Source organism: Aegilops tauschii, chromosome 5, assembly GCF_002575655.3.
Source record: "Aegilops tauschii subsp. strangulata cultivar AL8/78 chromosome 5, Aet v6.0, whole genome shotgun sequence".
Taxonomy (NCBI): domain Eukaryota; kingdom Viridiplantae; phylum Streptophyta; class Magnoliopsida; order Poales; family Poaceae; genus Aegilops; species Aegilops tauschii.
The window spans coordinates 478,748,505-478,762,224 of record NC_053039.3 but is presented as its reverse complement, the minus strand read 5'-3'; the positions used below and the strand labels follow the sequence as shown (position 1 = coordinate 478,762,224).

The following is a 13,720-nucleotide window of genomic DNA, read 5'->3' as shown; positions in this document are numbered from 1 at the left end:
AGACATCCAAATTGCAGAGTATACAAATTCTCTTCGAGCGGCCTGATCTTTACCTCCTTCGCCAAGTCCCAAGCAGCCCTCATGTTCCGGAAGAACCAGTACTGGCTATACGTCTTCTCCGTGTGAACCCTAGCAATGGCCATCCAGCGCATTGCCTCCGCCGGAAGCTCCTCATCTTCAACCACGACGTCCTCAAGATCGTCTTCTTTCAAGCCGAGTTCTTCCATCATTGCCTCCAGATCGGAGGCGGGCGTGCCCGATCCTGATCCCGAAGCTCCATCATCCATCGATCTCTTGCTCGAGGTTTCTGTTCCGCGAGCGGTAGTGTCCCTAAGGCCCTCGACCCCCGCCATCGGCACGCCGGCGCTAGCGGGGAGAGGAGGGGAGGGGAGATTGGTTCTCTACGTGGGGCGAAAGTCGCCGCCGCCGAGAGGAACGTGAAACCCTAACGAGAGGGGAACTTACGTACGTTGTCACACGTAGTTTGATCCCTAGTGGTTCCCAAAGAAAAATGAAACCGAAACTGCACGCCTTGATGCATATAAATCTACTGTATGCCTCTTCTCCCGTCAAGACGAGTGCAGATGGATGTTTTTTTTTACAAAGGGGTCGTTTTTTTCCCTGAGAGAGTGGTCGGGTTTTTTCTTTTTGATTCTCAAAGAAGAGAGAGGCCGGGTGAGAGCCCATGAGTTGTTATCGGGCCAGGGGCCTATCACACACTCTGCTGCGAGCCCATGTCCGACTCGCTCTCTCTCTCTCTCTCTGTCTCGTCCTCCAACGCGTCAGTAGAGCAGAGCAGTCTTGCAGATAAGGAAGGAAGGCTCTGGTCCTGCGCACAGCTCCAACCAAATTCCGACTCCTCTGCGCAGACCAATCACCAATGCCTGGGCCTCCACTGCCTTCCACCATGTCCCTGCCGAGGCCGAGCAGGTGCTACCGCTGCCGCTCGTCGTCATCGCCGCCGCCGCCGCCGCCGCCGCAGAAGCAGCGAGCCGCGGAGAGCAAGCGGCGGCCTATCCGTAACCCATCGTCGCCACCCCTCCATTCATCCGCTCGTTCTTGCCGCGCCGACTAACTCCTCGCGTGCCGCGCGCAACAGTGCAGGCGGAGCGCGGCTGCTGCTGACTCGGAGGGCGCTGGCGGGCGCCATGGTGACGGTGGCGGCGGCGGGGCGCGCCAGGGCGGCGGAGGAGGACGGCGGCGAGGGGGTGGTGGGCGCCTTCAAGTCGCTGTTCGACCCGAACGAGGAGACCAAGGGCGGGAAGGTGCTGCCCAAGGCGTACCTGAAGGCGGCGCGGGAGGTGGTGCGGACGCTCCGGGAGTCGCTGGGGGAGGGGGACGCCGCCGGCGACTCGGCGAGCTTCCGCAGGGGCGCCGACTCCGCCAAGACGTCCATCCGGGAGTTCATCGGCGGCTGGAGAGGCCAGCCCGCCGTCGCCAGAGAGGTACAGCCAGCCAGCAGCAACTCCATTCCCTTTCTCTTAAGCCAATGCTCTGAATGCTGTTGCTCAACTAGTACCAAGTTTGTCAGGAAATTCAGTTTTACATGAATCAACTGCACGCTCTTATAATCTTCCAAACTAGCTAGCCCTTTGAAGAAAAAGATTTATTTAGCGTGATTATAAACCATCTATGAATTCACTCACCTGCCGCTCTAATATTGGATTGGACGCAATGCAGGAGTCGTATGTGGCGCTGGAGAAGGCCATCAAATCGCTGGCGGAGTTCTACTCCAAGGCAGGGCCCTTCGCCTCGCTTCCGGGAGATGTCAAGAACAAGATCCTCGACGACCTCAACGCCGCAGAGGCCTACCTCTAGATCTCTCTTTGCTTAGCACCATTGTATTTCCGGCGTAACTTCGTTATACTTGTGTCCTTTTGTTGCGACGTTATGAGAGTAAATTAAAATTGAAATGGATCCCCATTTCTCTCTTTGATTCAACAGAGGCGAATATGGGCATCAGGGTAGCAGAGACACTGGAGAGGTGCTGGGTGCTAGGTTTTTTTTTTTCGAGGGTACGCCAAAGGCGTACCTTAGCTTTATAGAAGAGAGAAAAATATGTACAAGAGATTACAAAGCGCTAGCTAAGAGCCACAAACCGACCCTACCAAACCTCCACTCCACTCCTCACGCTACTCTACTACTCAGGTACATGTTGTGCTCCAAACGCTCCTGCCGTGGCCCAAGTCCTTAAGTCGTCGAAGATCGTGTCCACCGTATCCCACTCGTTCCTGATCTGGCCCGATCCGAACACTCTCGCGTTCCTCTGCTTCCATAATGTCCAGCAGATGAGCATTACAAACGTGTCGAATCCTTTCCGAGTTTGCTTGTGTATTCGCTTTCTGGCATCTGACCACCATTGCACCAACCTGGAGTCGTTTGCTGGGCAAAGCTCCATCCTCAATCCCATCCTAGCAATACAACTAGACCACACTTGCCGCGAGAACACACACTGCTGCAAAATGTGGTCGATCGTGTCTTCCTCCTGGGCACATAGGTAGCATTGAGATGTTTGGTCTTGTAACCCATGTCTAGTCCTTCTATCCGACGTCCATAATCGATATTGCACTGCCAGCCACATGAAGATCTTACACGCAAGAGGTGCCCAGCATTTCCAGATGGCACCGAAGGAGTGGAAACAGACTCCTCCCTCACAAAGCATCTTATAGGCTGAAGATGCAGAATATACTCCGGCCACATTCCACATCCAAATGGGGCTGTCCTCAGTTTGAGCGTCAAGTTGCACCTCCGAAATGATCTCCCAAAGCCCGATGAACTGGGTTAGGCCCTCCGTGCATAAGTTACCCACCACATCGTTCATCCATGCGTGCATGAACATAGCATCACGCACCAACCTCCTGTTGGCCACTTGGGTACGGACAGTCGCCACGACCAGAGGGGCAATATCCTTGATGGTTGCGCCATGGAGCCACCGATCTTTCCAAAACAGAATTTTGTCTCCCGCTCCCACCTTCCATTTAACCAGGCTCCCGAAAGTTTGATCTACCATTTTATCCGCGGTTAAGTTGAGACCCTGCCAAGGCCTGGATGCATCCGTACGTCGAAGCCATTCCCATCTTAATCTTAGGGCAATGCCATGCTTAAAGAGGTCAATGACGCCCAATCCTCCCATGTGCTTTGGCCTACATACTCTCGCCCAAGATACCACACATTTACCGCCATGCACTTCGTCCGTCCCGGCCCAGAAGAAGGCCCTACATCCTCTGTCCACTCTTTCTAGAGCCCATTTAGGCACCTCCACAATCATGAGATGATGAGTGGCCCGCGCTCTCATGACTTGGTTGACAAGGATAAGCCTTCCCGATCTAGTCACCAAGCCTCTTTGCCATCCGGGCAGGATGCTGGGTGCTAGGTTCATTCTAAATTTCCCAGATGACCAAAATGAGCAAGAGTCAAAGGCCTTCTTATTGCCGGTGGAGGAAGCCCCGGCGCCGGCAGCCAAAGAGGGGCTTATCTACTACCAGCAGTTAAAACATCCTAGAATTTCAGATTTGAAATTACTCGCAGCAGCATGCATGGCAAAGCTTTTTCGCCCATACAACTAGCATCTTACAGACAATGAGGTTCCTTCTTCTGGTTGCAAAAGTGCAAAGCTATTGACAGAATAAGTAACAACTAACATCCACTATGATATGATTCACGGCGCCATTGGCCTTCGACTTTTAAGTTAAACCCCCCCAAAATACACAGAATAAAACTATCATCCCCGTTCTACCTGCTGAGGATTCCACATACAGTTAGGTATGGTCGGGGTCAACAACTTTTAATACTGCACACTACACAGGCTGTCCTGTCCCAATCGAATCCTGGCCAAAACAGCACTAGTCTTCAAAAACGCATCCTTTCAGGTTTGCTTTCTGGAAGAAGCAGATGCACGGCAGGCAGGCTGAGTTAAAACAAGATAACTAAATGGTTTCAACATCCATGTCTGTCTGTCTCTCTTGCGAAGCAGGCTGCGTTGTCTTGTCGGGCCAAAATGAACTGGAGACGAGGCTCGTCAATCTGCAATTGAGATTTAAAAATCTTGAGACCCACGTAAATAGAGAATACTGCAGTAGAACTCATGCTGTCATGCATACGTGTATTGCTAAACACTTAAAAGTACAGGCCATGGCCCGGAGATCTTATCATAGAGAACCCCATCAGTATGATAGGTACATTAAGGTACTGATTGTTTGAGTAACAGTATGTCCTAATCCTTCAAAAAAAGGAAACAGTATGCACTGGGGTTACTATATTATATCTACAAAGAAAGAAACTAGTATTCACACCACCTTCACTGACATGCTAAACAAAACTATGCTTATCCAAGGATGTTATTTCAGATTAATATGTTATAGTAAATGGAGGGTTTTCCTGCAATTAACTATAGGTCGAAGAAGTATTAGTTGTTTAAGAAACATTATGCACTGGAGTTGGCCATCTTTCCAAAGCGAAATTAAACTTCGAGTTCAAAGTCTGTCCTCTGAAATTCTGTTTCAAATTAAGATCCAAAAAGAACACGAAAATGGTTATTACAAAGCATTTTTACCTTTGCAACTGCCAGCATCTTCTTTGCTGCTGTTCAACTGATCCATGACCTCCGAACCTTGGGTCTCCGCATCTGCATCTGCAACAGAGCAAACAGAATCCACATTAAATACTTTTCGTAACTTATCTCCAGAGAAATCAAGTAATAATTGTACAAATGGACAGTCACCATTGGATAAAGAAACAGGGAGACAAAATGAAATATACATAAGAGACATGTTATTCATGGTGCTGACCTCCTTCAGAACCTGGGTGTTCCTGAGGTGAAGCCTGCTTATTTAGCAATGGCTTTTGAAGAAGACCTGTACCAGGAAAAACTAACATGTTGATAGACTTGACTTCTTGCTTGTCTGAAGTTTCAAGTGGGCTAAATCCGAATTTGGATGTCCAGGTGTCCACAAGTTCATTAATAGCAGGAATGATCAACTTCTCAACTTTGAGAGAACTGAGGATCTGAAATATAAATAAGAGAAGGCATTAAGAATATACATGGAATTACCCTACTATGATAATCAAACCAAAAAACATCAAGCCAATTCATCTATAACCTATTGTAGGGAAAGGTGCAAAGTGTTGGCAGTTACACACTAATGTAGCTGTACCATGATGGAATTACCCTACCATTGAGTGCATATGCGCTATATCCATTACAGGTTTCAGTACCAAATGAAGAAAACATTGTCAAGCAGTTGTAGCATGCCAATTGTAACTCAATACCATTTTACAAGAGGGCAATATTAGTTTGCTACCTTTGTAATCTCACTGCTACTACTTTTGAACAGATTTCAAGTTGATAACAAAATCTTGCACAAGTTCATAAAGTTAGGGTTTGAGAAGTTCAGTTCTTCAAATTAACAAACTACTACAATGAAACATACATAACTACGGGAGTACTAAATAGAACATCCCCAAACTTTTGTCCTATATAAGCAACATGAAGAATGCCTAAATGGATCTGAGGCTCAGGTAAAGATACCATTTCAATTCCATCTAAAAGTCGACGGCACATCCCTTGGCGCCGATACATATGTCGTGTACCAATGAATGGCATCTCTGCCAACTTGGTCCCATGTATCCTGTTTCAGCATAAGACATAATAACAGTAAACTATTAGAATCCAGCAATTCAGCGGAAGAAAAAAGAAACTCAAGAGCAACCAGAGAATAGCAAGTGTCACAAAGTTAGTCTGATGTCTATTACTGCTTAATGCTAGAGTTCAGATAGCGAGGCTAAAAAGTTGCATAAACAAAGCATATAATGTAGGACATATCTAGACAAGCAAGCTACAAAATTGCATGCAAAGAGCTTTATGAAGTATGCAAGCAATAATAAGTTTATAACTAACGTATCTTACTAAAGTGTAACGTTCCAGTGCCATAAAGCTACTTTCTTTAATACAGAATACCACCAACACCATCAGGATAAATGAGTACTTCCGTAAAAACTGCTCAGTGCTCACAGTAATGATCTAGTAAGCGTCACCTAGCAGGCTAGCAGTAGTACTAGACGATTGAACATAACTTATTTTTGTCATGTTTGAATTATTCAATTATCAGTAGCCTATATTCAAGCAACTTGACTAATCGCCTGACCACCTACATTGGAAAATTAGAGTGGGAATGCAGCTTCCACTCCATAGTTGGAGCATACATGACTAATTGCCATATAGGTCAGCAAACTAGTGGTTGAAAGTTGAAACAAGACAAACTCGGTATATTAAGCGAGGAGATGAATCTCTGATAACAATGAATGGTGTATTCAGTGCATACACATGGCAGAACAGTCACAAAACATGGCATACACACAAAAGAAGTAACCCACCTGACTGATGCTGCAGATACTATTTCATCTCCACGCTCCAAAATAAAGATATAAAATCCACGGAAATCCAGCCGGAGAAAATTTGACCTGCACAGACAAGAAATGAGAGACCAATCAAACATCTCTCACTGATAAATGTTACCAGTTCAACTTGCTGTCATGACGCAACTGTTACACATAAGTAACTTGACCAATGTGCCCAGCAGCATAAACAAACACCCAAACCAATTCTGTATGCCAGTGACTGAACATACAGTAAGCCAGAGGGATCATACCCACGTATAGATTCAAACTACCCAAGCCACATATGCACACACGTAAGCACTAGGAATAGGTCCCACCAAACAGCCCCTTTATCAAACTAGGAATAAGCAATTAATTGTCGAATGGCGTCGTTGGTCAATTTTGTTAGTTTGCTATTTGGTGCATGCATAGGTGATGCTTTAATACTTGGGTCTTTTTTTTGCCGTTTTAACGCACCATATTGCACATATTTGGCATTATTCACATACCTCTATATGCCATTGTAGCGAAACACATGATGTAAGCTCAAAAACATCAAAGAACTAAACCGACGGACAGCAAAATCTTATCATCACAAGAATAAGCAAAATGTTAAAACTCCACAATCATTTTATGGCGAAGGGCATCGCCAGCTTGTTTGACATAATCAAGGGCAAAGCCCGGTTGTGGGCAAGGGCAGGGGCCATGGTCTCGCGATGCTTCTACTGCTGGTGCCTAGAACTTGGCGTGTACCATTGTATTTCTGGGGCGTGTGCCATTTCAGGCTTGTACCATGGAGACACAAGGCTTTGGCGTTTTCCGAGGAAAAACAATTATGGCGAGGAAACGAAAATATTGCAAGGTGAGCTCACCCCATCAGACCTGCATCTGTCAATAGCTATACAGCCAAGCATGGAGAGGGGTAGAAGGATATTAAAAACGACCCAGCTTAAATGAGTAGCAAGAGGTAACTACAGCAACATTGAAGGTAAACTCAACCCCACCCACCAAAACACACGTGCAGAGGAAGCACAGAAAGAGAGTGTGTGCAAAGATTTACAAATCGAAAGCATATCAACAACAGAGGAGTTCTACAAAATATCCTTGAGCTTGCTTAGAGTACCATGAGCTTGTGTTAAGAGAGATGCCTACCCACAGTTGTACACAACATTACGTATCAAGTTGATGCCAGTTCTTTGGTCAACAATAGGAAGAAAGCACTCATCCATCAGTGAAAGAGCAACTGCAATCTTGGAATTACACTCGACCCTTCCATCCAAATCAAGAACTGTTTCTGGTGCATCTTCATGGCTGCACTGAATAATTCTGCATGCAAATTCAGGTTCAAGATCCTTCTTGACCGCAAGAAGATTCTGCAATTCCTCAAACAGCTGCATTGCATAAAAAGTTATTTAGATTCCGTGGTGCGATGAGGATTCAGGGAGGGAAAATGCCGACTGATGGAAAAGAAAGTGAGAATAAAGAATAACATGTGAACAGGTTTGGTCTTCAAAGGGATACAGGAAACAGAAATATTAAGCATTAGGAAACTTTCCAAACTGTTTTCAGTCAAAGTGAAACAGAAATAGTAACGATTAAACTGATCACATACGTCTTCATTATAGAATATCAATACTATTTTTGTTTGTTTTCCACAGTATCCAAGGTGGATTAGTTTGTACAATAATATCACAATATTGACGGAAAAATGATAATAATATTCCTATGCAGCATTTCAAAATACTTCTACATATATCCATATTCAAATTTCAACTGTACTACACAAATCCTTAAACATCACTCAAGTAATAACTATTTCAAGGATGATGGCATGCAAAGTTCTGCATGTTTTTCAGATAGTAAATTGTCACCATACTGGAAATATTCAGTCTCAGAAGACTAACTCAGAAAAGGAAATCCAAATTCCGAAGTAAATGATTTTGGTAGGTTTGCATACTATATTGGTCGCTTATCAAGTATAGCTACTTGGACAAAAAACTAAATGCCATAATTCAAAAATAAAAGCAATAGAACTCTGTTGAGTAGGTTAAGTGCAGATATTTAACGAGTGACATTTTCAATCAAGTTGTCACAAGCTAGTGACACTCAACTTAGCTCAAAATATATAATGTCAATGCTAGAATTGTAGTCATGGAAAACTACATCGTAATATGTCCAGAAAGAAAGTCATGGAAAGGGAAGAACTAAAGTTGACAAAGTATTACCAGTCTGCAACTTTGTTGGCAAAAATGATTTCCTGCCTGATTGGAGACACTGGATAGGTCCTCAGTCTCAGGAGAGCAAGCTGGGTGATCTGCAGGCATCATCATTGTGGAACAGTCAAAAACATGATTGACTAACACAACATTATAGTAACAACAACCGGAATCTGACAAAATAAGTTATCAAAGATTCCAAAGTACCAAAGAACTAGGATACACAGAGATCACATACATTTCTCCTCGCATTGGGAACAAGAATGTAATGAATCAACTTCAGCATTGTCTGGAGCATCATGATTCAAATGCTCCTGACAAAATTTACAGGAACAGTTTGCACAACGCCAATCATCAGATGGAAGTTCCTGTAAATTGGATATTCATGCTCATTAGAGAATGCTGCGCCAGATACACTTAGCCATAGACCATATACTAGGGGAAAAATCGGGGTCATATGCTAGTCGTTTCAATATCTCCCTAATCCAGGAACTGCTAAATTAATCAGACACATAAACCAAAATGCTGACAAATCTGCGATACAACTGAAAGAAATGTCAGACAGTTATTGCTCAGAGTAAAATCGGCATTAAGCCAACAACCTAACACAGTAACTGTATGAAAAGCGCTTTTTTAAGTATAAACACCATTTACTCTCTGTATATAAATACATACCTCGAGTTCTAGGCAACTCATGTGGAATGTTGAGGGGCATCCGTCACAGCAGATCAAATTGCCTCCATCACCACAAATACCACATGTGTCGTCATTGGGATCATCACCCTCAGTGCTAACAGGGAAAAAAGCCTGTCTTTCAGAATCAGACTGCTTGTCCCATGCACTAATGAGACAATGCAAAAGGTCATTGTCCAGCCCATCCACAAGTATATTCCTGTATGGTTTGCTCAGTTGACCACCAGCATGAGCCACAAATTCGAGTACTGTGACAACCTTGCTACAGCAGCTACAGTTAATTCCATCCCTGGTGATTAAACCCTCTAGCAGAACTTTTGAGCGGCTTTCATCCATGCATTTCAGTCTAGTGTTGACGGATAGAACATCCAGATCAATCAACCAGGAGAAAACTGTGCGTTTCCATTCATATGGAGCAAAACCATTGCTGCTTCCAGCCTCCTGATTTGATCCACGAGCGAGTAGAGCACAACCGCCTCGCTTTTTTCTTTCCTTTGAAATCTTCTTCTTCTTTTCCTTTGGCCTGCCCTTTGAATTTTTAGAGTTCTTTAGCAAGCCATGCTTCCTCTTTTTTAACTTCTGAAGCTCAATTTTGGTTTTTCGCTTGTTAACAACTACTCTTTTTAATTTGCTGAGAATCTCCTGTGGTAAAGAACTACCCATAGAAACACCCGTTTTGCCAGGGCTGCCCGGAGATTTCTTTGATAAATTCTCGCTTGTAGCTTTGTCCTTCTGCTCAGATTGCATACTTTCATACATTGCGTATGCTTTTGTGATTGACCAGTAAGATCCTTTACCACTTGGAGGTATATAGACAGAGTCCCAATAATTTCTGCCATTCCTGGGTCTCAGATCAATCTTCCAACCAGCATCCAGAAGTATGGTCTTTATCTGTTCACTTATTTGACGCTTTAGTTCAAAACGGCCTGTTGGTTCACCTGGGTTTCCAGATTTTGCTCTGGAGCCATATTCTGCGTTGCTATTGCCTTTGGAACAACTTGCTTTGGGAGAACCAGAAGAACGGTTTGGTCTAGATCCAGACCTTTGTTTATGCACTGGATCTTTACTTTTTCGCCTGTCTTTTCTCACGACAATAACTTCCTCAGATTCACTAGAATACTCTTGTTTTATCGGGACAGCAGGAGCATCACGTTCTCTGCGCCCTCTACAATTTCTCTTGTGGGTAATGATGATGTCAGTTCCATCAACATCAGATCCATTATGTAAAAGCTTGCAGGCATCTTTATTAGAGGGGTCAACAGATCTGCTCAACTCAGCTGCTCGACTGTGATGCTGCCGTTTTATCAAAATATCTTTTTTGTCTGGACCGGAGTTCTTCTCTGTAAGCATCTTCCCAGAAGACTTCTTTGATTGATCTAACTCGGTGTGAGAAGTACTTCTTGTCTTTTTCATGGATGGCGTCTCAACTGGTGACCCTCCAGCGATTTTATCAAGACCTGATTCCAACATCCTCTTCTTGCTGGCAACAATCTTAGCACCAACTGATAATGGTGACTTCGGCACGGCAGTCTTGTTTTCAGATCTAACTCCTTCCGAATCTGTTAGCTCTGTATCATTCTTTTCAGTGATAGCTGAACTACAGACATTCTGATCCACCAGAGAAACTGCGTCTTTTGTTGTTGCCTTGGCAATGTTGCCACTTCTCATGGACGGCTGTGGCTTCGAATTGATCTTTATCTCTGTTGCTGATGCCTTGTTCTCTGTGATATTTGCAGGATAATCATTACCAGTAACACCTGATTTTCTTTGAGCAGTAATCTTTCCATTTGGTGTGTTCTTCTTTGTGTTGGTTCCACGTTTAGCAGGTTCAGTGTGGTCAGCTTTTAAGGATGCAGTATTGCTCACTTTCCTTGTATAATGATGAACAACATCTTCCTTTCTCCCCTTGCTTTCCATGCTAGCCGCGTTTGCACTACTTTTGCATGAGCTTCCAGAAGCTTCTCTTTGTTTAATTGTAGATGACCTTGTCACTCTCCTCTCAAACTGAACCTCCTCCTCTTCATGTTTCACCTGCTTCATTTCACATGTGTTTCTGGTTAACGACTTTCTCCTTATAAATACAATGTCAGGAGTCGAAACCCCCTTGGTTCCGCCTACAGGGCTACCTAAGCCCTCTTTATGGTTAGTGCAATCAGTTAATGCGATGTTGTTATCAGCCACACATCTTCCATTACCATTTAGAGAAGCTTCAGTGTCTTTATGTACATCATCATCGTGACAATGCTTCTCAACTCTCTGATCACCACTCTGGAGTACCATTCCCTCAGTACGCACAACATTACCATCCTGCTGAACAGGTTCTGATGCGCTAGTAGGGTTGTTTCTGCTTACATCAATGAACAGTTCATCGTCTTTTGCTGCAGCTGATGGGTCTATGACCTCCCCCTGGCAAGGTCCATTGGCACCCTTGTTTTCCTGGGAGTCATCAGTACTACCCCCACTTGTTCCAGACACATTCTCCTCCTCCCGAGTTGCAGAGTAAATCTTCTCGTCTGCCTTCACTTTCTTATCATCAGATTCAAAATTGCTTTTTTGGTTGTCTAAGCCATTCTCTTGAGCAATACCGGCACTTTCCACATTATCCTGAGAACACTTAGCTGGCACTTCTATAGCATCATCCACTTCCACTGGAACCTCATCCATGTGCTCATCACCTTTAGAAGCGTCGTCTGTCTGCGCCCCGCTTCTGCCTTCCTCTGCAACAGCCTCACAGTTAGTCTTCTCCAGACTGTCACCCGCAGTAGCCTCGCAGTTAGTCTTCTCCAGACTGTCACCCACAGTAGCCTCGCAGTTAGTCTTCTCCAGACTGTCACCCGCAGTAGCGTCACAGTCAGTCTTCTCCAAAGCGTCACCCTCGCTCACATCCGCGGCGGCGGCTTCACCCTCGGGCTCAGCATCCACATGCAGCTTCATGGTGTCCGACCTGAGCACTCGCTTTGCCACGCCGCCATTCTCGCCCGCAGGAACATCCTTCCTCTTCTTCCCCGTAAGCGTGGGCCCTCCGCTGCCGAGAACGTCAACATCACCAAGGGAAGGTTTTTCCACCTCCAAGGAGGAAGCTTTGGGCGAGTCCTTCATCAGGGCGTCTTCTATTCCTGGCATCGGGTTTCGCTCCAAACCGTTAAGCCTCATCCCAGTGCCCTGCGTAATAATAAGGACAGAAAAATCATCAGACCCACACTCGCACTAAATGTTGAACTGGTGACCACCTATAGCTACTCCAACTCCCAGCCAGCGTAAACCTAGCCCGATAATTAGGGTCGGCAAATTCGGAGCAATGGGGTATCAAGCGCATGAAATGGTTAAAACCTGCTCTTTCGAGTAAACCTAGATGGCAATTCGGGAAACTGGTGAAGCATCTTGACATGAAGCGGAAAAAAGCATAATCCCTCGAAATCCGGAGGCGAAGCAGCGGAGCAGCTCACCAGAACCGAGCGAGGCGGGGGAGCATGCCCCGGATCAGCAGCAAACCGCGCGGCCGCCGAGATCGCCGGCCTCCGCCGCCGAGAGCAGGTGGCGGAAGCAGCGGTTGCCGGCCCGAACCCCCAACCAGCCCGCCGATCCGGGCGCGGAAGGGTGGGGTCCGGCGCGAATCCGCGGCGTGGGGGCGGCGAATCTGGGGGGATTCGGGCGCCGGAATGCCGAATTGGGGTCGGGACGGGGCGGTGGGAGGGAGGGAGGGGGAGGGTGCTTGGTGGTGTGCTGCTGCTATAGGCTTTTGGGTTTGTGGGTTTTAATCCGCTCCCTAACTCCTTTTCCTCCGTAGTTTTAAATCCGGGGGGCTGGTTTTCGGCAGGGGAGGGGAGTGGGGCTTCCGTTTCGCCTCGCGGAGAGACCCGGGACGGGACGGGAGGAAGACGTGGGCGGGCGGGTGGGTGGGTGGAGCCCGTCGGCAGCCGCCTAGGGCTGGCTGGGGTGGGGCGGTTGTTGCTCCGCTGGGGACGCCAACGGCAGGAGCGGTGACATGTGAGGAGTCACGAGTTCGAAGCCATGGGTTGGTTTCAATCCCCACGCAGATTGTGGGGGGTAGAAAGCATCCTCCATGGTGCTCGGCTCTTGGATTTTCTACAATGGATGCGGGCTTAGTGCGATCTCATCTCGCTGCCAAGTGCGCGACCAACCTTCCGGCGGGGTGGCTCCGCTCCGTCGACGACCTCTCGGCCGTCGTCGGTGGTGGGAGGGGGTTGCCGGGTCTCGCGCGTGCGGATCCGTGTACCTGGAGGGTTAGGGACTCGGTGGTTTAGGGTTTCGGCTCTTCGACGTCTTGGCTTCGGCGAGGGCGGCGGCCGTGGTGAATAAAGGTACTCCATATCCTCTAACGACGCGACGTTCTGCTATGTGGTTGGCGATGCGTCTTGGTGGCTATCTGTTCAAGCAGAGATGGTGTGGCGGCGACGGCATCCGTGCGGTTGACA

At 46.5% G+C, this 13,720-nt stretch overlaps 2 protein-coding genes across 3 annotated transcripts; one reads left to right on the top strand and one right to left on the bottom strand.

The window, feature by feature from the left end:
- The first annotated feature begins 737 nt into the window (after window positions 1-737).
- On the top strand, window positions 738-1,941 carry LOC109755490 (photosystem II D1 precursor processing protein PSB27-H2, chloroplastic). Of its 2 annotated transcripts, none has more exons than XM_020314395.3 (3): window positions 738-1,019; window positions 1,105-1,445; window positions 1,681-1,941. In XM_020314395.3, the coding sequence occupies exons 1-3, from the start codon at window positions 881-883 to the stop codon at window positions 1,816-1,818; spliced, it is 618 nt and encodes a 205-aa protein (XP_020169984.1). In that variant the 5' UTR covers window positions 738-880; the 3' UTR covers window positions 1,819-1,941. The 2 variants fall into 2 exon arrangements, with proteins under 2 accessions (XP_020169984.1, XP_020169985.1); XM_020314396.4 differs by having other exon boundaries at window positions 763-1,019; window positions 1,100-1,445.
- A 1,555-nt stretch (window positions 1,942-3,496) lies between these two features.
- Window positions 3,497-13,148, bottom strand: LOC109755483 (uncharacterized). Its single transcript, XM_020314388.4, has 10 exons — window positions 12,731-13,148; window positions 9,267-12,446; window positions 8,830-8,959; window positions 8,601-8,689; window positions 7,528-7,766; window positions 6,373-6,459; window positions 5,528-5,627; window positions 4,788-5,004; window positions 4,553-4,630; window positions 3,497-4,023 (listed from the first exon to the last, which is right to left on the bottom strand). Exons 2-10 carry the CDS (start codon window positions 12,435-12,437, stop codon window positions 4,019-4,021), a joined length of 4,116 nt encoding a protein of 1,371 aa, XP_020169977.1. The 5' UTR covers window positions 12,438-12,446; window positions 12,731-13,148; the 3' UTR covers window positions 3,497-4,018.
- Between the last annotated feature and the right edge of the window lie 572 nt (window positions 13,149-13,720).